This window comes from Taudactylus pleione, unplaced genomic scaffold, assembly GCF_031769625.1.
Source record: "Taudactylus pleione unplaced genomic scaffold, aTauple2 ptg000248l, whole genome shotgun sequence".
NCBI classification, from domain to species: Eukaryota; Metazoa; Chordata; class Amphibia; order Anura; family Myobatrachidae; genus Taudactylus; species Taudactylus pleione.
In genome coordinates, this window is record NW_028284650.1 from 3,781,783 (window position 1) to 3,804,365 (window position 22,583).

The window sequence follows — 22,583 nt, forward strand, 5'->3', positions numbered from 1 at the left end:
CTAAGTTGTTTTAATATAGTTTGGGGGTGGGTCAAAAGCCTTACTTTTAAATTTTGGAATTTCAGGTTGATCTGGGGAGGATTGTTCTGGCCATGCTCCCGGAAGCCGACCAACCTCAATCTCATCCCAGGCATAGGCATCATAGGCATGCAAGGCCCCAGATATTTCGAACACGTGTCACCCTTTTTGGAATGCCCGATGATGAGGTTTTAAGACGCTACCGTCTACCTCCCAAAATCATCATAGACACTCTCTCATTAATAGAAAGTGATCTTGAGCGGCAAATTGACAGTCCAACAGCAATACCACCACTGACGCAATTTATGGCGGTGTTACATTTCTGTGCCTCAGGATCGTTTCAAACAACGGTGGGAATAGTGGCGGGCATCTCCCAATCCTCCTTTTCCCGGATCCTGAGGGCAGTGATGGAGGCACTTTTCAAGCACCTCCATCATTTTATTCAAATGCCTTTGGATATGGGTGCCCTTAGTGTGGCCAAGGCCAATTTTTACCAAATAGCTGGCTTCCTACACATCATAGGGGTTGTGGATGGTACTCACATACCACTTCAGCCTCCAGCACGGCTGGAGGCAATATTTAGAAACAGGAAACACTATCACTCCCTGAATGTAATGGTGGTATGTGATGCCTCCCTCCAGATCCTGTCCCTGAATGCTAAGTTACCAGGAAGTGCACATGACTCCTTCATCATCCGGCAATCAGGGATATGGCAGAAATTAACCAACCTACAAGCTGGTGATGCGTGGCTTCTGGGTAAGTGGAGACCTTTAGTACATAACAATGTTAAGCTTGATACACAGTGTTCCTGATGTTGTCTCTTATTTTTCACAGGAGACAGTGGATACCCTTGCATGTCCTGTCTGCTCACTCCTTATTTGGCTCCCACACCAGGCCCACAAAGTGAGTATAATTCCGCACTTACAGCCACCAGAGAAGTGGTGGAGCGCTGTATCGGCCTTTTAAAAGGCCGATTCAGATGCCTCCACCGCTCTGGTGGCGAGCTCATGTATTTGCCGGATATGGTGTCGAAAATTGTGGTCCTGTGTGGGATATTTCACAACATCGCCATAAGGAGTGGTGTCCCAATGCAGCCAGAGGATGCCTTACCTGAGGATGGCCCCCCCGAGGTTGGTCGGAGGTCAGTATGTGGGGGGGCCATACGCGATGATGTGGTGGCCAGATTTTTAAGGTAAGTTGGACCCAAACTACAGTGTTTATACCTAATGTGTTTGTGTTTGTTTGCGAACATCTAATTTATTTTTATTTTTTCACCATCTTCTGTTTGTTCACATAATCTTTGCCACTCCAACGCTCACTACTTCCTGCTACCCTTACCAAACCTGGATCTGGTGATTTTGTCCATATATACTGGAACCCATATCGCAACGCCATGTTTGTGGAATCATGTTGGCATGGTCCTTCGTCAACCAGTTCTTGATTGTTTTTTTTTAATAAATATTTTATTTGTATGTGTTGTATTTGAGATTATCACTGTTTTTTTGTTTTGGGACTGACCACCTTGATTTCTCATTTATGTTGTGAATAAATGTTTGGAGAGTGAAATGGTCTTCCTTTTTTTGGACGTTAACAGCAAGTGGAACCAGGTTAACACACCTTACAATTGACTAAGGGGTAATCCAGTACTGACACCAGTTGATGTAAACTGAAATATGTTTGCAGGTTCCCAACCCACACCAAAAGGAAGCCTGTCCAAACCTTTGGATTTTGAAGATTGGCCTAAGCATCTTGCACACCAACTAGGAACCTGTAAAATGGCGAAATATCTAATTGACACTACACCCAAAAAGGGAAATGACATTGTTACTGTTATGTGTTTCTTGTGGCTGTTTAACATACAAATACAAAATCCAATCTAACTTTTAAAAAATGGAAATCCGTGCAGGAACAGTCTACTTATGTCAGGGAAAACTATTTGTGTTTTAGAAAAAAAGAATGAGCCAGAACGTATATTAGAACTACAAAATTTATTTACAAAACGAAAAAAAACAAAAAAAAACTACTGGCGAAGGATGCCAGACAGCCGGTCAAGGGCCACAAGAAGGCCAATTACATGTTGCCGCATCTGGCCAACACAATCCTCCACCTCTTGACGACGCCTCTGTTCCTCTGTGGGTGAGAAAAGTGTGTGGATTAATAAAACAATAGGGAATCCACATTAAAAAAACAAAAACACAACGAAATCACTCCTAAACCGAAAAAAAAAAAACCAAAATAAAAAGGGGGTGCTGGCAAAAATACAAGGCCTATGTACAAATTCACACAGGTGTGATATGTGTATGTTGAAATCAGCAGGAAGAGGTAAAGGCAAACTGCTAAATCACCAAAAGTAAACCAAACAAGCACGAATAAAGGCACGACACATGATTACATACAAACAGTTTGTGGTTAAAAAAAATGAGAAATAAAAACATACCGGGAGCCAAACCGGGAGCTCCGGAAGTCCCTCCATGTTCCTCCTCGGAGGAGCCTTCATTCCCCAAAGAACGGGGAGGGGTAATGATGGACTCCAGGGAGGGGGTAATTGGAAGAGGGGTGGGTGGAGGAGAGGGGGAAGTGGGACGGAGGGGAAGGAGGCCCGACAGTTCCGGGAGAGGGTCTGGGAAGGCTGGGGAGGAGTGGGGTATAGGGGAAATATTTGGGGTGGAGTGTTGGCTGGGGGTTGGGGATAGTGGCCGGGAACGCCGTCTGGCCGGACGGTGACGGCGTAGTCTTGGCTGTCCTCCTAAAATATGTCAAACAAATTGAGGTTAGTTTCTGGGCAAATCCGGGGCCCAAATTAAAAAAAAAAAACCAGCAACAAAAAACATGCAAAAAGGAGTAGAATGAAAAAAACAGAAATAGAGGGAAAACAAGCACACGCTGATATGAGGACAAATAATTAATAGGACAGACAGGAAAACATGCACACGCAGATATGAGGACAAATAATTAATAGGACTGACAGGAAAACATGCACACGCAGATATGAGGACAAATAATTAATAGGACAGACAGGAAAACATGCACACGCAGATATGAGGACAAATAATTAATAGGACAGAAAGGAAAACATGCACACGCAGATATGAGGACAAATAATTAATAGGACAGAAAGGAAAACATGCACACGCAGATATGAGGACAAATAATTAATAGGACAGACAGGAAAACATGCACACGCAGTTTGCCCCACAAACACAAACATGAAAACCACAATACATAACACTTACTTTCAACGATCTGCATGCGAAAGCATGCCAGCAAGCGGGGCGTTCGCCGTTGCAGGTCTGACCACCTGCGCTCAAGCTGCCCGATGTTGCAGCGTGAACCCATCGACCGCAGGCGGGACCGTGCCTCCGCATACGCGGAGCGCTTCTGCCGGTTGGTGATGGGTGGAGGCTGGCTGGTGATCCGCCTATCCATCACCTCCGTAAGCACCAGCAGCTCGCGCCTGGTGAATGCGGAGGCTCTCATGATGGCAATGGAGTTTTTCATACAAAACATTTTTGATAAAGTGTGGCCAAAATTTCTGATTGGCTAATGTATTTTGGAAATTAACAGGAGCAATTTTATTGGTTAGTGTATGAGTCATGTGTTCAACAGGGCCACAAATCTCTGGAGAGTTATGATAGGCTTGATGCAGTGACATGCGTTTGCAAATTTAAATAAAGAAATGAACCCCGGAAAATATGCGGGGATCCACAGCAATAGAACAATTGTTTAATTGTGGTTCACATGTTTTTTGAACAATAAAAGCGAATGTTCCATCCGTACGTATTCTGCGGGTAAACACAAACACGGACAAGAGTAAAGTTTCTTGCATTGTGTTGAAAAAAAAAAAACAATTAAGCTAATTGATACATTGATTGGCATGATACGATTGAGGGAGGTAGGCAGAATAAAGGAGCAGGTAATCGACATCTGACAAGGCCACTTCCGGTTTCACTTGTGCGTGCGTTCCCTTCAAGCCATTTCGGGGATGTACGCTCGCTATTTCGCACGCTCGTTAGTTAGAGGAGGGGTCGCCGGAGTTTAGGGAGGAATTTTAGATGCGAACGAAAATACGAGCGAGCCATTGAATTTAAATATTTTTGTACGTACGCCTAACGTACGTGCGCCCGCTTGCGAGTGGGTCTGAATGAGGGCCTAAGTTCCCCTGCGTTAATTTCCACACTCCCCATACATTAGTATGGGGATGTGGAAATTGTGGTTTTCATCAAATTCCGAAAATTATGAATTTTCGGAATTTGATGCAGTTACTATTCGCCACTGTGAGGTGGCGAATAGCAGAATCGACTTACCTGTATCCGCGTGTGCAGGTCCCCCGACGAGTCCCTCCGGCGCTCTGCTCCGTCCTCAGGCTCCGTAGGCTGGTCGGACATGTGTGCTACATGGCAGAGCACAAGATAGTTTAGAAAAAAAAAAAAAAGTTTTTTTTTTTTTCTAATCTGTCATGTGGTCTGCAGAAACCACATGACAGACCAGCAGGACAGAGCTGGAGGCTGCTGCGCGGACAGGTAAGTCGGGGGGGGAGGTGAGCGGAGGGGGGAGGGGGGGTCGAGGGGGGTACACAAACTTAATGCATCTGTAGGCAGTGCTGCGCATGCGCTAGTTTTACAGATGTAACAGCGCATGCGCAGCACTGTTTCCAGATGCGATAAGGTAGTGTAGGCAGGGAAAAGTATCTATTTCCCGAAAAGCTGTCATCGCAAAAATGACAGCTTTTCGGAATAGATACTTATGGAGAGGAGGAATGATGAATTCCACCTATAATTAGGTAGAACTCCATGCGAGTTCTAAACCTAATTATCTCTAGAGAATTTTTAGGTTTAATGAATAGGCCCCTTAGTGAGGTCCAACTGTGCAGTGGAATGGAAAATCCCTCTGCGTCTGCAGCTAAGACTTCTACAAACCTTATGTGTTTCTGTCTCCTCTGTAGTTTTACTCATTACATCACCCCCAATACTCTGACCAAGTATTAAATTCTGCATCATTTTACACTAAGCAGCATTACATTGAAAAGTCAGTTTCTGCGGAAAAGCATTGCGAGTGATGTAATTTCACCTTGCAAAAAGTTTCCTCCGTATTCAAATCCGAATACTTTTCGCCGGTGTGGAAACTCAATGCAATGGGACCTGCGAAAAAGTTTTGCCTATGAATAGGTGTCGGAAGAAAGTGCACAATTGGGGTTTTGGGGTGCAAAGCTGCGGGATCCGGCTTTTTGTACAGCCCTGACAGCCCGGCGCGGGACCTCGGAGAGGAAAGTTTTAAACAATATGGGTGCAAAATGTGCACTGCACACCTTGCACCCATTATAGATACGCCCCTGATTAGGGTATTTTAACACCATGTGACTAACCCAGACGTCCTTATTGAATACAATACAATACAAATGTTTTAGTGCTCGTTCTGTTTTACAGCAGAACTCAGGCCCTGATTCAGAGCCGGACGCTCTGACCAGAGCGCTCGCTCTGAATCAGGGCCGTTCTATTTAAATGTGGAGCGGCCTTTTGGACGCTCGCATAGCTGTGGGTTACCACCCACAGCTTATGCGAGCGTCCATGATGATGGTCACGATGGTCAAGACCATCGCGACTATCGGGCTTGCAACGAGACCCTGCGGTAGGGTCTCGTGGCCGCAAGCCCTGGAGTGATTTGGGCTCTATCAGAGCCAAAATCACTCCCACTGACATCACTAGTGATGTCAGTGGGGCCGGACCCAGACGGTAGGCGTTCCCATGGGAACGCCTCCGTCTGGCAGCCGTGCCCTCGGCACGCCCACCAAAGGGGGCGTGCTGTCAGTCACCATCGACAGCACGCCCCCTTTGGTGCGAGACCCGGAGCGACAGCTTGGCTGTCGCTGTCTGGGTCTCGCGCATGCGCACGACGGAGCTCCCTCCATAGTGCGCATGCGCATTGGGGTAACATCGACCCGCTTGCAAGCGACCTGCACTCGCGAGCGGGTCTGAATGAGACCCTCAGTTCTTTATGTCACTTGGGTGGGGGCGGAGATGTCTCTACTGGTCCCACAATGTAACGGTCAGTACACCTATAGCTGGTGTCATTTCCTTATATGGTGCCTACAGAATAGGGGCCAAGAAGTACATCTGCCAGCTAGACCGGGCTGGTATATCTGTAATCTATTATGTACCGTAGGTTCTGCACCATCAGAGGAGGCTGGCTGGATGTGCTATGTAACATCTCTGGCTTTAAAGTCAAGCACTTACATCTATTAACACAACCACATTTTTATTGTTCTGAGAGGTGATTAGATGCTTGCTTAATGCACATTTAGTTCTGCCTGTTAGTAAATAGCACTGCATGTCCTACTATTGCTCACATAGTTTTCCTACATTAAATCCAACACAGGGACTCTCACGGGAACATGCTGTCATTATAAATATACAGAGTCTGACCTGTTGACCAGTAAATCTCTTTATCCTTAAGAAGATTATTCCTTACGGTTATGAAGCTCCTTAAGGCACCCTTTGCCTGCTGATAAACACCCACTGATACCCGGCTCAGACACTGAAGTGAGGTTTTCAGCAATTTTATAACAGGCCTTTGTGACCTTTTTCCTCGACTGACCTCATAATCCCCCATTTCCTTCCTCCAAATATATTCATTATTTTTCCTCCCTAACAACATAAAGATGTCATTGTTTAGTGGTTAATAAGTTAATGCCCCTGGTAAAGGGAACTCTGTCTTAGGCACTGTGACGGTCACATTTGTTTCCAGGACCTCGCTCTGTAGCTTTATAAATTGTTACTATAGCCTTGCTCTCTAGTGTTAATGGCCATATGATCCTCTGTCTACAGTCATCGCTACAATGAGGGACCTGAAAAAGAGCGGGAAACTGGAAGCGGAAGCCGGAGACTCGCTCAATAAGACACTGGTGATCAAACAGCTGGATGTGACCAGCGAAGACTCAGTGAAGAAATGTTTGGATGCACTGCCTGACCAAAGAGTTGACATCTTGGGTAAGGGATAACCATGGAACTAAGGGCCTGATTCAGAGATGTACGCTATTCCAATACTTACGCAGTTGAGCGATTATCGATCGACTGTGATGCAGAGCGCTGTGAGGATTACTTCACAAAGTGATTTACAGTCAGGGACCATTAGCGGGAGGTAACTGGGAATGATAGCAAAAAACACAGGCATGTCCCAGACGTTTTGGGGTGGGGGTGTCATAGACTGCTTCTGCGATCCCATATGCAGATAAAGTGGTTCCAACGTCTCAGTTCAGACGGCCATTCTGCGTGAGCAATGGTCTACTCAGATGGCTGATTATGGAATGATCTGTGATGGCGGCTGCGTTTGTACTCACTTGCTTGGATCTATGGAACCACTGCCGGCATCTCAATACATTTCCAGCCGGCTACAGCATTAACATAGTTTCGCACAGCAGCTGCGTACAAGATGGCAGCTGCGCATGCATTAGCGTCCATGTCTGACTCAGGCCCTAAGATAAAAATAAAGGTTTAGAGCCACTTTGTTCAATACAGTAAACCCATCCCCGTGACTTCTACAAGGTGTAAATGTTCTCTTGTCCAGGAGCTGGAGTTTGATAGTGATGTAATGTATGCTGTCTCCTCACAGTGAACAATGCTGGGGTGGGGCAAATCGGCCCTATTGAAAGCTTTTCGATTGATGACATGAGGAAAGTCTTTGAAACAAACTTTTTTGGGGTTGTGCGCTTGGTCAAAGAAGTCCTCCCAGCAATGAAGAAGAGAGGAAGCGGCCATATTGTGGTGATAAGCAGCGTCATGGGACTACAAGGTGGGATGATATCTCATTCAGTAAATTCTGGCCCATACAGTCAATCAACTTCTACCTAACATTTTATAGAATGTGCTTGATAAATGATAGCTAGAAGCTGATTGGTTGCTATGGGAAACACCTCCACTCATTCTCTTTAGATGGTTTGATACCTCTCCCCCAAATTACTTATTTAGCCTTAATAAATAAACCTCAATAAATCAATCTGTCATTGCCACATATAGCATGATATCCCCAAGAGTTCAGTAGTTCACTGTCAGTACTGATTCCGGTGGTGAAGAAGAGACATTGCATTGTAATTTGGGGCATGGACCCCATTGGGGTTTTCTTGTACTGTGTGACTAGCTTGGTGTAGACTGCAGTGATTTCAGGCTGCCCCATGCTTGTTTTGCAGAGGATATTGCACTGGTACTGTGGCCCTGATTCAGAGCCGGACGCTCTGACAAAGCGCTCGCTCTGAATCAGGGCCAGCCTTCTTGTTTTTTAGAGCGGCCTCCTAGCTGCTCACATAGCTGTGGGTGACCACCCACAGCTATAGCGAGCAGCCAGGAAGATGGCGCGATGGTCAAGACCATCGCGACCATTGGGCTTGCGACGAGATCCTTGAGGTAGGGTCTCGTTGCCGCAAGCCCCAGAGAGATTTCGGCTCTCACAGAGCCGAAATCTCTCCCACTGACATCATTCGTGATGTCAGTGGGGCCGCCCCCAAACGGAGGCCATCACATGGAAACGCCTCAGTTTGGGCAGCCACTCCCCCGGCCCGCCCACCAAAGGGGGCGTGCTGTCACTCAACATCGACAGCACGCCCCCTTTGGTACGAGACCCGGAGCGACGGATTGCATAGCGCTCGTGAGCGGGTCTGAATCAGGCCCAGTATACCTATTTGGAATGTTGAGGAACAGTATACTTTTTAAAATGTACATTTATATATATTTTAAACACAGTAAACATGTGCGGCTGGTCATCGTCATCATCATTATCATCATGTATCTTTACACCAGACTCAGGAGCCACATAACTTGCACTTCCTAAGGGGTCTACCTGGAAATGTAGCCCTTACTTTAGTAGGCCAAATCTGAAGGGCACGTTCACACCTCTACTGTACATATATCTCCAACCCCTCCCCACAGTCAGGGGCTGCGCAATGCACCGTTGTTCCTTTGGTTAGTCTTATTGCCCTGGCTGAAAGCCGGGTGAGTGTGATGTTTTGGAACGGGGTATAAGAAGGAAGACCAAGGGCTCACACCCAGTGCTGAAGCCATTTTAATGTGGTGTGCAAAAAGATTCACCACTTAAAAAAATAAATAAAGCAGATCTAAATTTAGATGACAAGCAATGGATAGATATATTTTATTTACCCTTTCAAATAAAACAAAAGACAGAAATCTTCATAACTACTGAATGCTTATATCTAATATCTGACAAGTAATAAATAATATGTAAATGACTGTAATAATGGTTGTTATGTTTCATCGTTATGTAATCTTGCGCCCTAGTGCTTGTATACTCAGATTTCCTTCCAACTTCCATATACTGTAGATTGTACATTGTACATTAGGAATGGGATTGAAATACCAGTGGCTGTTTAGCCGCCAGTTCAAACCCCCGACAGCAGATGCCTAACAGGATGAAGATCCCGACAGGGGCAGGTGAGTACCCTAAACTCTCTTGTCCCCCCCAACCCTAACCCTCCCGTCGGGATTCAGATAGGCGACAGTATTTCAACGCCTATCTTAAATCCCTTGCCTGGATTCCGATGTCGGGATTGAGACCGGCGGAATAACTAAATGGGATTGAAATACTGGCGGCTGTTTACGGCCGCCGGTCTCATAACTACATCTCGTTCATTATACTATGGTATGTATTAGAGAATCTTATTGCTGGGGCTGAATAAAACCAATTTCAGCTCTATCGCTCCTTAATAATCGTATCTTTATCTTCCAGGGATTGTATTTAATGATATCTATGCGGCATCAAAGTTTGCAATTGAAGGGTTTTGCGAAAGTCTGGCTGTGCAGCTGTTAAAATTTAATATCTTGTAAGTACATAGTGCATTCAAACACCCAAAAGTGACACATTGTAATAGCGACAGTTAGACAGTTCCTTAACTCCAATGATTAATTTAAAAAATATCTTTTTGCTATTGATATTGGGGTGAGATAAAGTGGAGAGAGATAAAGTACCAACCAATCAACTCCTAGCTGTAATTTTTCAAACACAGCCTGTAAATTGACAGTTAGGAGCTGATTGATTGGTACTTTATCTCTCCCCACTTCATCTCTTTCAAAATGCTGATAAATCTCCCCCATTGTCTGTTCAGGGCACTGGGAAACACCCAGCTCCCATGTTGATGGCGATCAGGAGTCTCCTGGATACATATATGGATCCGCATATGTATTAAACAAGTCATCAGATATACAGTCAGGTGCATAAATATTGGGACATTGACAGAATTTTCATATTTTGGCCTCTATTCACCACCACAATGGCTTTGAAATGAAACAAACAAGATGTGCTTTAACTGCAGACTTTCAGATTTAATTTGAGGGTAATTACATCCAGGGGCGTATCTACACATTGGCCAGGATGGCAGTCGCCAGGGGCGCTGGCCGAGGTAGATACGTGCTGGGTCCTCTCTGCAAAAAAAAAAACCCTTCATCTCACGGTGCCGGCAGTCGTGCACTTTGGGAAGCTGCACAAGCCCGGGGAGGGCTGGCAGCAGCAGCCTCATCCTCGCAGCTTCCTGAAGTGCACGGCTACGCACCTGCCGGTGCCATGAGATCTGGGGTTTTTTTGTGTGAAAGGAAGACCCGGCGGCGCGTGACCAGTGCTAAAGAGAGGACAGAGGAGCTCCAGTGGAACAACAAGGTAAGTGGGGATTGGGGGCACGGAATGGGACCTGCCGGGGCTGGCTAGGAGTGGGGACTTTAGAATGGGGGCTGGCTGGGGAGTGGGGTCACAGAAGGGGACCTGCTAGGGCTGGCTGGGGAGTGGGGTCTTAGAAGAGTGGCAGGCTGTTTTTTTTCCATGCGGAAGTAAAAGTGTGTTTTTTACTATTAAAAATAGTAAAAGCTGTGTGGGGGGACGGGGCTGTGAGGGGGGAGAGCTGGGGGGCACCAGTCCCTTATTTTGCCATTGGCGCCCTGACCCTTAGATATACCCCTGATTACATCCAAATCAGGTGAACGGTGTAGGAATTACAACGGTTTCTATATGTGCCTCCCACTTTTTAAGGCGCCAAAAGTAATGGGACTATTAACTCAAAAGCTATTTCATGGACAGGTGTGGGCTATTCCCTCGTTATTTCATTATCAATTAAGCAGGTAAAAGGTCTGGACTTGATTCTAGGTGTGACATTTGCATTTGGAATCAGTTGATGCGACTCTCAATATGAGATCCAAAGAGCTGTCACTATCAGTGAAGCAAGCCATCATTAGGCTGAAAAATCTAAACAAACCCATCAGAGAGATAGAAAAAACATTAGGTGTGGCCAAATCAACTGTTTGGAACATTCTTAAAAATAAAGAACGCACCGGAGAGCTCAGCAACACCAAAAGATCCGGAAGACCACGGAAAACAACTGTTGTGGATGACAGAAAAATTATTTCCCTGGCGAAGAAAAACCCCTTCACAACAGTTGACCAAATCAAGAACACTCTCCAGGAGGTAGGTGTATATGTGTCAAAGTCAACAATCAAGAGAAGACTTCACAAGAGTGAATATAGAGGGTTCACCACAAGATGTAAACCATTGGTGAGCCACAAAAACAGGAAGACCAGATTAGAGTTTGCCAAACAACATCTAAAAAAGCCATTACAGTTCTGGAACAACATCCTATGGACAGATGAGACAAAGATCAACTTGAGTATGGAGAAGGAAAGGAACTGCTCATGATCCAAAACATACCACCTTATCAGTGAAGCATGGTGGTGATAGTGTCATGGCGTGGGCATGTATGGCTGCCAATGGAACTGGTTCCCTTGTATTTATTGATGATGTGACTGCTGACAAAAGCAGCATAATGAATTCTGACATGTTTCGGGCAATATTATATGCCCATATTCAGTCAAATGCTTCAGAACTCATTGGATGGCGCTTCACAGTGCAGATGGACAATGACCCGAAGCATACTGCAAAAGCAACCAAAGAGTTTTTTAAGGCTAAAAAGTGGAATGTTATGCAATGGCCAAGTCAATCCCCTCACCTGAATCCGATTGAGCATGCATTTCACTTGATGAAGACAAAACTGAAGGGAAAATGCCCCAAGAACAAGCAGGAACTGAAGACATTTGCAGTAGAGGCCTGGCAGAGCATCACCAGGGATGAAATCCAGCATCTGGTGATGTCTATGCGTTCCAGACTTCATGCTGTAATTGCCTGCAATGGATTTGCAACAAAGTATTAAAAAGTGAAAGTTAGATTTAGGATTGTTTAGTTTCTCCCATTACTTTTGGCCCCTTAAAAAGTGGGAGGCACATATAGAAACCGTTGTAATTCCTACACCGTTCACCTGATTTGGATGTAATTACCCTCAAATTAAATCTGAAAGTCAGCAGTTAAAGCACATCTTGTTTGTTTAATTTCAAAGCCATTGTGGTGGTGAATAGAGGCCAAAATATGAAAATTCTGTCAATGTCCCAATATTTATGCACCTGACTGTATCTGCTGTGACCCAGCGCCACTACTTAACATTTAACAAAGTGGCTCAAACAATTCGCTAAAACATTTTATTGTGCAAATTATTAAATTAATTCATTATTGTGATAAATTAATAATGAATAATATAAATATTTAAAAATGTGTTTAGTTACTCTGACATTATAATACTTATTAAATATTAGGGGTAAATATTATTTGTAAATGAAATAACTGACAATAATATTTTATGTTAATTGGGGTCATGTTAATTACCGAATCACGGAGATGGGGCTGACACTGTCTCACTAGTAAGTGAGCAGTATGCAGAAGGGCAACCTGTTTTCCCCAAAGTCCGTGAGACTCCCCGAGACTTGGGTGTCTATCGGACATTCTGGCAGAGAAGACATGGGGTATGTACCTATATATGAAATATATATAGGATGATTTGCATAAATACAAATGTATTGCAATGGTGTACTTTTCACATTCATAAATGACCCTTAATCCACCTTCTTAACCGAGTACAGCCCTTGGGTAGCACATTAGTGAAGGTTTCTAACCTGTGATCTCAAAGTATCTGCTACTCAGAGGACAGGGAGAGGAGGAAGAGATAAGAGACCCTCCGAAAGTGGAGACTGAGAGACAGCTGAAAACTGCATAGGATGGGAGGTGTGTAGAGAACGCAGCGCCTGATTGGACAGGAGCTGCGACCAACCGGGTGCCACATTTAATTCACACCTCCCACTAAGACAGGAGACGACCACCAGTCATGCTCGTCCTCAGCTCCACCTCTCCATCAATAGTTGGAATGGGTAGTTAGTTGGAGTCTCAGACTAAACGATGTGCTATATGTTCTGTCCATAGTCTATTTTGCAGCGTAACTGTTGGAAACAAATGTGGCAAACTTGGCTAATGCATGTTTATGGGTGTGCAGTGTTTCATTAATAGAGCCAGGCCCTGTGAATACAGAGTTTGAGATGAAGCTGATGGAGGAGGTGTCTCGCTCGGACTTTCCTGGAACCGATGCTGAAACCATAAGATACTTTAAGGAGGTCTATCTCCCTGCTGCACACGAGATCTTTGTCACTATGGGGCAGACACCAGATGCAGTAGCCAAGGTTAGTAATCGCTCTTGGGGGGGGGAGATGTATAAAACCTTCTAAAGAGGACAAGTGTAGATGTAGACCATAGCAACCAATCAGCTTCTAGCTATCATTTATCTAGTACATTATATAAAACGATAGCTAGAATCTCATTGGTTGCTATGGCAACATCCACACTTGTCCTCTATAGAAGGAACTACACCTCCCAGAATGTCCTGCCACAGTTTTAGCATACCCTAATAGCAAAACTGTGGCAGGACATGCTTGGATGTGTAGTTCCACAGCAGCTGGAAAGCAGCATGTTGAATACCCCTGCTCTTAACCAAGCACAAAGAAATAAAGGGGGAGATGTATCAAACCTTCTATAGATGACAAGTGTAGTTGTTGCCCCTAACAACCAATGAGATCCTAGGCAGTGGCGTAATTACAGCCCCCGCAGACCCCGCGGTGGTTTGGGGGCGCGGGGGCTTGTGGGGCACTGTGGCTGCGGATTCCATGCGGACTAGCTGTCCGCATGAAATCTGCAGAAAAAGGCCCTCCAAAAATGGCGGCCGCCTCGGAGGAGACAGATGCTAGAGGTCCTACTGGACCTCTAGCATCTGTTAGTCACCCAGGCAGGGCGGTAGTTCGGACAGTACATAAGTGCCGTCTGCACTTCACTATTAGTATAACAAACACACAGCCACCAGCGCCGGCTGCTGTGTGTTTGTTTTAGCAGCCGATGAGAGTCAAACAGACTCTCATCGGCTGCTGCGCCCACTGCCAGAGTTGGGCATCTTCTGGCTCCCGCAGTGGCTGATGGGAGAGCTCTCCCATCATGCAGAGTGGGCCGGCCCAGATGGACGGCAGATGGAGGAGCTGATGCCGGTGCGGGGATCAAGGTAAGTGGAGGTCTTTTTTTTTGTGTGTGTCTGTCTGGCCGGCGGGGGGGTGGGGGGGTTAACTACTGGCACTGCTGGGGGGAGGGACTACTACTGGGGGGCATTGCTCAGGGGGGTTACTACTACTGGTACTGCTGGGGGGGACTACTACTGGGGGGCATTTCTGGGGGGGTTACTACTACTGGTACTGCTGGGGGGGACTACTGGGGGCATTGCTGGGGGGTACTACTACTGGTACTGCTGGGGGGACTACTGGGGGCAACGCTGGGGGGGGTTACTACTAGTGGTACTTCTGCGGGGGACTACTGGGGGGGCAATGCTGGGGGGGTTACTACTACTGGTACTGCTGGGGGGATTACTACTGGGGGGCACTGCTGGGGGGGACTACTGGGGGCACTGCTGGGTGGGACTACTACTGGGGGCACTACTGGGTGGGACTGCTGCTAGGAGTACTGCTGGGGGACTACCACTGGGTGCACTGCTGGGGGGTGGACTGCTCCTGGGGGCATTGCTGTGGGGGACTACTACTGGGGGCATTGCTGGGGGGGCCACTACTGGGAGTACTGCACTGGTGGGACTACTACTGGGGGCACTGCACTGGTGGGACTACTACTGGGGGAATTATATAAGGGGCACTGCATAGGGAGGCCACTACTGGGGGCACTGTATAAGACCCCTGACAATGAGCAGGTAATTTAAAAGTAATTAGAAGCCTTACTATGGGGTATAAAATGGTGTCAGGGGGTAAATATGTAAGTGGCACTTTGGTAATAGGCATTACAGTGTGCGGTATAATGTGTAATGGGCATTATGGTGTGTAGAATAATGTGTAAGGGGCATTACGGTGTGTGGTACTGCAAACTGTCTAAGGGGGTGGGGCACATTTTTACTTTTGCACTGGGAGCCAAATTGCGTATAAATGGCCCTGTAATTATTTTACCAACATGCCATTAGGGGGCATCAGGAATATTTTTGGCAGGGGGAAGCAAAATTCATAGTTACGCCACTGATCCTAGGTATCATTTCATAGAATGTACTAGATGAATGATAGCTACAATTGGATTGGTTGCTATGACAAAATCTACACCTGTCCTATTTCCTATGTTGTGTGTAAACCAAAATGTTTGTTCAGCAACATTATTTATATGAAACCAAAGTCTTTAGAAATTTGTTCCTGTGAATCTTTGATCCCGGAAATGTTCCCATTCCCTTTATTCCATAAATGACAAACAGTGATGCAATTCTCACTATCTGTTGTGATTGTCTGTCTGGTAAGTTAATGGTTACTTAAGATTAGCATCTAAAATGCAAACATAAGATCACAGTATGTCCTTATGGGGCCTGTAGTGCAACGAGGCCTGCCGAGACTGCCCTGTGTGTTACACGCTTTCAGTGGGACAGTCCCATTTTCTGGGACTGTCCAGCTGTCCCACCTGCAGACTGCAGTGTCCGCTGTGGCAGACGGGGGGGGGGGGGTTGGGGTTAACACACATCTATTCACAGGGTAGGGGGAGCCTGGGGGCAGCTCAGCATCTTGGAGAATGCTGGGCACGCTCCTACAGTGATGCTTACGGGATGCTCTGAGGCTCCACCCCCTTTCCCCAAGGCTCCTGGGATGGAGGGCTACCCTCCTGCATCCCTCACACTTTTCTCCTGAGGTGTATGTGTGAGCACTAAGCTCTGCACCATCCATTCTTCATACACCATTTGTCTCCCCCGTCCTCTTAGACTGGAACTCTATGAGCAGGGCCCTCCTCCCTCCTGTTCTCATCACCTACTTCTCACCTGCTACACATCCTCCTTGGGTTCTCTGTCCCTGGACCCCAATCATCTGTTTTTGTTTATTCAGTGGAACTAGACCTGTCATTTGCCCCAACACTGACATCTACAGGTTTCAGCTGACGCTGTACTTCTCTATTGCACACATTACATCAGTGGCTGTGCTGAGATTTGTAGTGCTATATGTGCTGGACTGTTTGTAGGCGCTCTATAAATTTCATGTATTAATAAGAATTTAATAATATATTGATTATAATAAGTCTATGAACATGGAAAAGCCAGAAAAGTGGAAAATGGCAGCCCGAGCGCTCCCCTGTGCCATCATACACCTGTACTGGCATGGGTATGCCACCTACGATGGAGGTGTTTGTGGCAGGTGCCAGGAGAGTTGTGCAGGTCAGAGGAGTTTCTCGCAAGGAGATGTACCAAGCCTTGGAGAGAGGTAGAGTGGAGAAGTTACCCAAAGCAACCAATCAACTTCTAACTGTCATTTCAAATACTGTGCTGGGTAAATGACAGAAGCTGATAGGTTGCTTTGGGCGACTTCTCCACTTTACCTCTCTCCAAACCTTGGTACATCTCCCCCTCAGTCTGGATTAGACAGTGGGTACATTTCTGCACAATATGTCATATTGCAGGAACACATTATAGAAATGCTATAAGACGGTCCATGATGATCATGTGGAGGACCATTTACTGCCACAATCACCCCTAAAGGACTTTCCAGCAGCTCAGAGCAGTACTAGTGCCCCCTTCCCCATATGCCATGGCTCCGATGCCTCTGCTCAGGGGAGAGAGAAGTGCTCAGGCTGAGCCATGCATTTTGTGCCTACCAGTTGTCTGCAAGGGTGTTTTATGAAATGTCGATATTCAGAAAGTCGACATTCACATTATGTTGACATTCACAGTGTCAACATTAACATATTGTTTACACTGTGCCTGTTGACAGTCGGCATGTCGACACCGCATTTTCAGTCGATTATAGCTTTAACCGTAGCCGCAGCCTAAGCCTGAAATGGACTGTCGACATTATGTCTATGCTGACATTGTGAATGTGATTGTGGATGAAGAACCAAACTGTACATACGAGCTGAATGACTCTCAGGACTATGACAATAAGAGATATGATGCTCTTTGAAGCTCTTATTTGTATTTACAAACTATATATCTACTTTCCTGCAGGCTACGGTGAAGGTGATCGGAATGGAGCAGCCGGCCTTACGCCATCAGACCAACCCTCTGTACACTCCCCTGACAGCCATGAAATATGCAGATAACAGTGGTAATCTCTCTGTGAGGACCTACTACAATCTTCTCTTCAACTACGGCTCCCTCTTTCACTTTAGCCTCAACCTCCTAAAATGTATTACCTGCAACTGCTTCCGCAGGAGGGTTATGCCTGTCTGAGCGCCTGGAGCTATAGGGCCCATATTCAGCCCTCTGTTTATCTTGTGAATACTTGTCCTTACAGGCAGACTAGATACCTAACATAGGAACAACGCTGACTAAGCAATAACATTATAGCTCACGGTATTGATGTCATTTAATGCAGCTAAGAGAAAAAAGGCGATCATTCTGACCATTAATGTATTAAATAGTCACTTTACACTAAGGCAGGATTGTGTGATAACGCAGTACTTTCTAAGAATGTCATAGTAGATGAATTATAAAACTATAACTAGTAAAATGATGGCAGTCTGATGTCTGAAGTTCAGTGGCTGCTCTCCCGCTGCTGGTTGCCCTGGATTTAATGGTTGTCAAAGTAGATCATTAAATGGCTGCTGTAGCCCGTCTAGTCAGTGTCATATATATTCTCTGACACCTCACCAGGCGTAACATTAGGGAGTTACCAATTGCTGGTGCTAGCTATAAGTGACGACCGGGTACCAAAATCCAGATCCTGGGTGTCAGACCTCTGGTTCTACTAGTTTTTATGGATGTTTACTTATACTTTTTTTTTTTTGCCTGGTGTTCTCATTATAATGTACAATCAGTGCACAGATGTAATTATTCTAAAATACTGATTTTATGTTGCAGCATTTTATTAGCCCCTTATTACAGCCTACATTCGTCAACAGCTAAATATCTGTGCAGACAACAGCAGTCACATTTGTAGACGGTATGGCGGTACTACTCTCTAGAAATAAAATGGTGTCAGATGTGGGTATCACTTTTAGGATAATGCCTCTCATAGCATTGGAAGGAACCTTCTGTAACTCTTCTGGTTCAGACTGATCTAAAGTATATTATAATGGTTCTGATATTTCCCCTTAGATACGGGTTCTTAATAGAGAACCTGTATCGAAGGGCAAATACTCTAAGGGTGGGATGTAGTAAGCATTGCATTGTGGATGCCGCACATTCCGCCACTTATTGGGTACATATCGGCGTAAATAATGTTGGTATTTACCTAGAAATGCACTTACACTCGCAAAAGACGGCTCTCCCGATAAGAGCTGTCCTTTGTGATAGAGGGACTCTGGGTTTATGACCCAGAATTCCTCCTGGCATCCTTCTGCGCATGCACACAATGCCGCGTGCCGCGGGGGAGACACTGTGTGGGATCCGTGCCGCAGGGGAGACACTGGGTGGGATCCCCGCAGGGGAGACACTGGGTGGGATCCCTCCCAAAGGAGAATGTGATAAGAAGCCCATAGGCTTCTATTGGCCACCTCTGGGTATCGCATTCCGAAGCTTGGTACATATGGAAAATGCGTCCAAATTCCGAAAACAAAAGTATACCTTACAGATAGTGTATATAAATACATATCCTAGCGCAATATTATTGCTTTAAAGGAAAATGAATCCTCTTATTAATAACCACTGTTATTACTAATAGAAAGTAAAACACCTTATAATTTCTCTGATGTTATCCAAAGAATAGACCCTAATGTGTGTGCGTTTGAATAATAGGGACAGGAGCCCAGTTCTCAGGGGACATGACGGCAGTGAGAAGTGTTGGGGGCGTGGCTATTAAAACATTGTGAGTATGGAGGGGGCGTGGCTGGATTAAATTAGGGTCATTGCAGGCCAGACTCCCGGACTGGCCCAGACACTTTGCTCCCACCACACACTGTCTTGGCATCCATCGGTAGGGAATTTAGACAGTCAGCTCCAATAGGGCAGGGATTAGTGTGGACAATTTAATATAGTTTGGAAAGCAATGGGTATTATGATTTAACCATAATATTAAATAATAACACATTTAGGTCCTGATTCAGAGCCAGACGCTCTGACCAGAGCGCTCGCTCTGAATCAGGGCCCTCCTACCTAAAAATGGAGCGGCCTCTTGGACGCTCGCATAGCTGTGGGTTACCACCCACAGCTATAGCGAGCGTCCATGATGTTGGTCGCGATGGTCAAGACCATCGCGACCATCGGGCTTGCGATGAGACCCTGCGGTAGGGTCTCGCTGCCGCAAGCCCTGGAGTGATTTTGGCTCTATCAGAGCCAAAATCACTCCCACTGACATCACTAGTGATGTCAGTGGGGCCGGACCCAGACGGTAGGCGTTCCCAGGAGAACGCCTCCGTCTGGCAGCCACGCCCCCGGCACGCCCACCAAAGGGGGTGTGCTGTCACTCAACATCGACAGCACGCCCCCTTTGGTGCGAGACCCCGAGCGACGGCTTCCTCGTCGCTCGCCGGGTCTCGCGCATGCGCACGATGGAGCTCCCTACATCGTGTGCATGCGCATTCGGGCACCATCGACCCGCTTGCGAGTGTCCTGCGCTTGCGAGCGGGTCTGAATTAGGCCCTTAGGCCCGTATTCAATTAGCCGCGAAAAGTCGGAATCTGCGAAAAAGTATCGCCGATTGCGACTTTTCGCCAGGCGGAAACTTATCTTCACATTCAACTGCAAACTCTTTTCGCTTACACGAAACGCAATGCAATGTAATAGGCGAAAAAGGTTCTAATATGAATAGGGGTCGAAAAAAAGGGCAAAATCGCTATTTTTGGGTGCAAAGGTGGGAAACCACTCAGCACCCTTGGGACAGCCCCCAAAGGATAACTCTGTAAAAAAAAAAACATAAAAAGCGAGGAACACCCCAAAAAAGCACTTTGAAAATGGTGACAAAACAGTGCACAGTGGGGGTACAAACTTTTAAACTAGTGAAATAGACTTTTGGGGGGTCTGTAAGTATGGGGGAGGTGTTTTTTTGATTGCAGGTGTTTGCTTGAGGTGCATTTTTTAGATTTTTAAAAACTTTACTCTAGCGACTTTGAACCATGCTTGCACCCATTTTCATGTACCCCAAAATTGACAGGACTACTTATTTTATAGAAAAAAACTGCTTAATATTATTCTTCACCACTAGTGCAAAGACGCTAATTAGAAGAAATTGACAAACTTTAAGTACCCCAAATAGCTTTATTAGGGCTAATCGGGGGCCTGTACATTGATCCCCAATGTTAGTGCATGTTTTAGGGGTTGTCAGGCTGATTTCCCCAATTCTGACAGCACTTTTCGGCTGGTTTGCATTCGCCGGCTTGCGCCTTTGCGTGTATTGGAATTGAATACGGCGAATAGCGTGGGCGCGCACGATAAGTTTCCGCAGCTAAAATACGCGATGTAGGCGATAAGTCCGGCATGTGAAAAAGTATCGCGGTTGCGAAACTAATTGAATACGGCCCCTAACCCTGCGTCAGGCAAACCTCTGGGACTCCCAGGTTCGGGCGCAGTGTGCCTGACAGGCGCCTGTTATAAAATCATCATTACCACCTAATTAACTCAATTCTAACGTTCTTAAAGTGATCAGTGACCTTCATTAGGATGTACAAAGAGAGAATATATGGAAATCTGATTCACAAAACCATATTTATTAACCTTAAAGCAAGTAAAACAAAAAATACTTAATTTTAAAAGGCGCAGTGTGCCTAAGAGGCCACCCTGGACAAACCTACATATTTCCGTAAAATACCCACAACCTTTGTAATTTTCATTCATAAAATGAGCAAAACACACAAAATTGTGAGAAAATAAACAGAAATACGTCCCTTCAACAGTCAGACGAGTTTGGGCGCAATGAGCCTGAGAGGCCAGGAAGGTCACTGCTGCACTCCACGCAGGCGGCGGGAAAACTGACTAGGGGGGTTTCAACCAACACCTAGAGATAGGAAGGTACTGGGAGGGGCAGGCCCCTGCGCCCCCTTGCAGCGGAGAGGTGAGCGAAAACAGCTTTGTGGCGCCTTTCAGGCCAGCTGCATCTGATGCAGGGTTCATGTACTCTGGAAAGCAACGTGTATACAACCATAGCATAAAATAATAACAAAGTAATAGTAATATCTACTTGTAAGCTAAATTATCAGGTATCACATATCAAGCAGCAGTTCAGACTCTAAAACCACCTTCACCAATGCAAAACGTTTAAATCATAGTACTGCAGATATGATAATAAATTTAAATATTGTTTTTGCACCAAAAGATATCAGAAAATAATAAGCAACATTGGGCCTAATTTATTAATGAGTGATAATTGTCATTGTCTATGATAAATGATGCTCCAGCTAATCACTCCCAACTGTCAACTGTTAGTAAAATTGACAGTTGGGATGTGATTGGCTGGAGCATCATTTATCATATACAGTGACATTTATCACTCGTTTTGGTGATACAACTCGTTAATAAATAGGGGCCATTGTCTGCAGAACGTATTAATCTTCAACTGGATAATATGAATTTTATTAAACAATTTTATGTAATGTGGGATGTAAGTGTGGGGTCTGGTAGGTGATATATATACCTTTCTGGACAAACTGCCTGCCCTGCAGCTCACCATAAGGTTTAACTACTAAAGATAAACAAATATACACTTAGTTTTTTATTTTCCAATATCAATTACAAATTCTTGTAACTGGTTAAAAAAAGTTATTTATAATACATTGTGCAAGCATTAAAAATGTATTTGTTATAAATGAGTTTAATAAAGTTTTATTTTTTAGAATTTGCAATTTTACAACTACAGTTTAAATATTTTTTTTTCAACAAATCCAACAGAATGTAGAAAATGTCAAACTGTAATGAACGTTTTTGCTTCTCTCTTTTACCGAACAATACTTATCCACTTGCCACTTTAATGATACAAAATGAACTGATGATGTAATGTATTAAAAAAAAAAATACATAGTTTATTAAACATATTTTAATATTTAAATCTGACATTTTCTTACCGATGTGTATTTATAAATTATTAATGAACAATTTGGCATGTGAATGTTAAATACAAGGAAATTCATATACAGTTTTCACAGATTAATGTATTACCTCTGTACTGTAAAAGGTTGGTGTCATACCTGCATTTTAGAGCAAAGCATTTCTGCTGCTAACAAAAGTTCAAAAGCATATTGGGAATGAAGAGCAATTGTTATTTAAGTGGGAA

At 45.1% G+C, this 22,583-nt stretch overlaps 1 protein-coding gene across 1 annotated transcript in view; it reads left to right on the forward strand.

Annotated features, from left to right (window-relative positions):
- Nucleotides 1–19,661, forward strand: part of RDH8 (retinol dehydrogenase 8) — a 42,943-nt gene extending 23,282 nt beyond the window's left edge. The window contains exons 2-6 of the mRNA XM_088479877.1: nt 6,840–7,001; nt 7,624–7,803; nt 9,748–9,841; nt 13,376–13,559; nt 17,387–19,661. Of these exons, the coding sequence (XP_088336003.1) occupies nt 6,840–7,001; nt 7,624–7,803; nt 9,748–9,841; nt 13,376–13,559; nt 17,387–17,611 (845 nt within the window). The 3' untranslated portion in view covers nt 17,612–19,661. The remainder of the gene's footprint in view (nt 1–6,839; nt 7,002–7,623; nt 7,804–9,747; nt 9,842–13,375; nt 13,560–17,386) is intronic.
- The last annotated feature ends 2,922 nt before the right edge of the window (nt 19,662–22,583 follow it).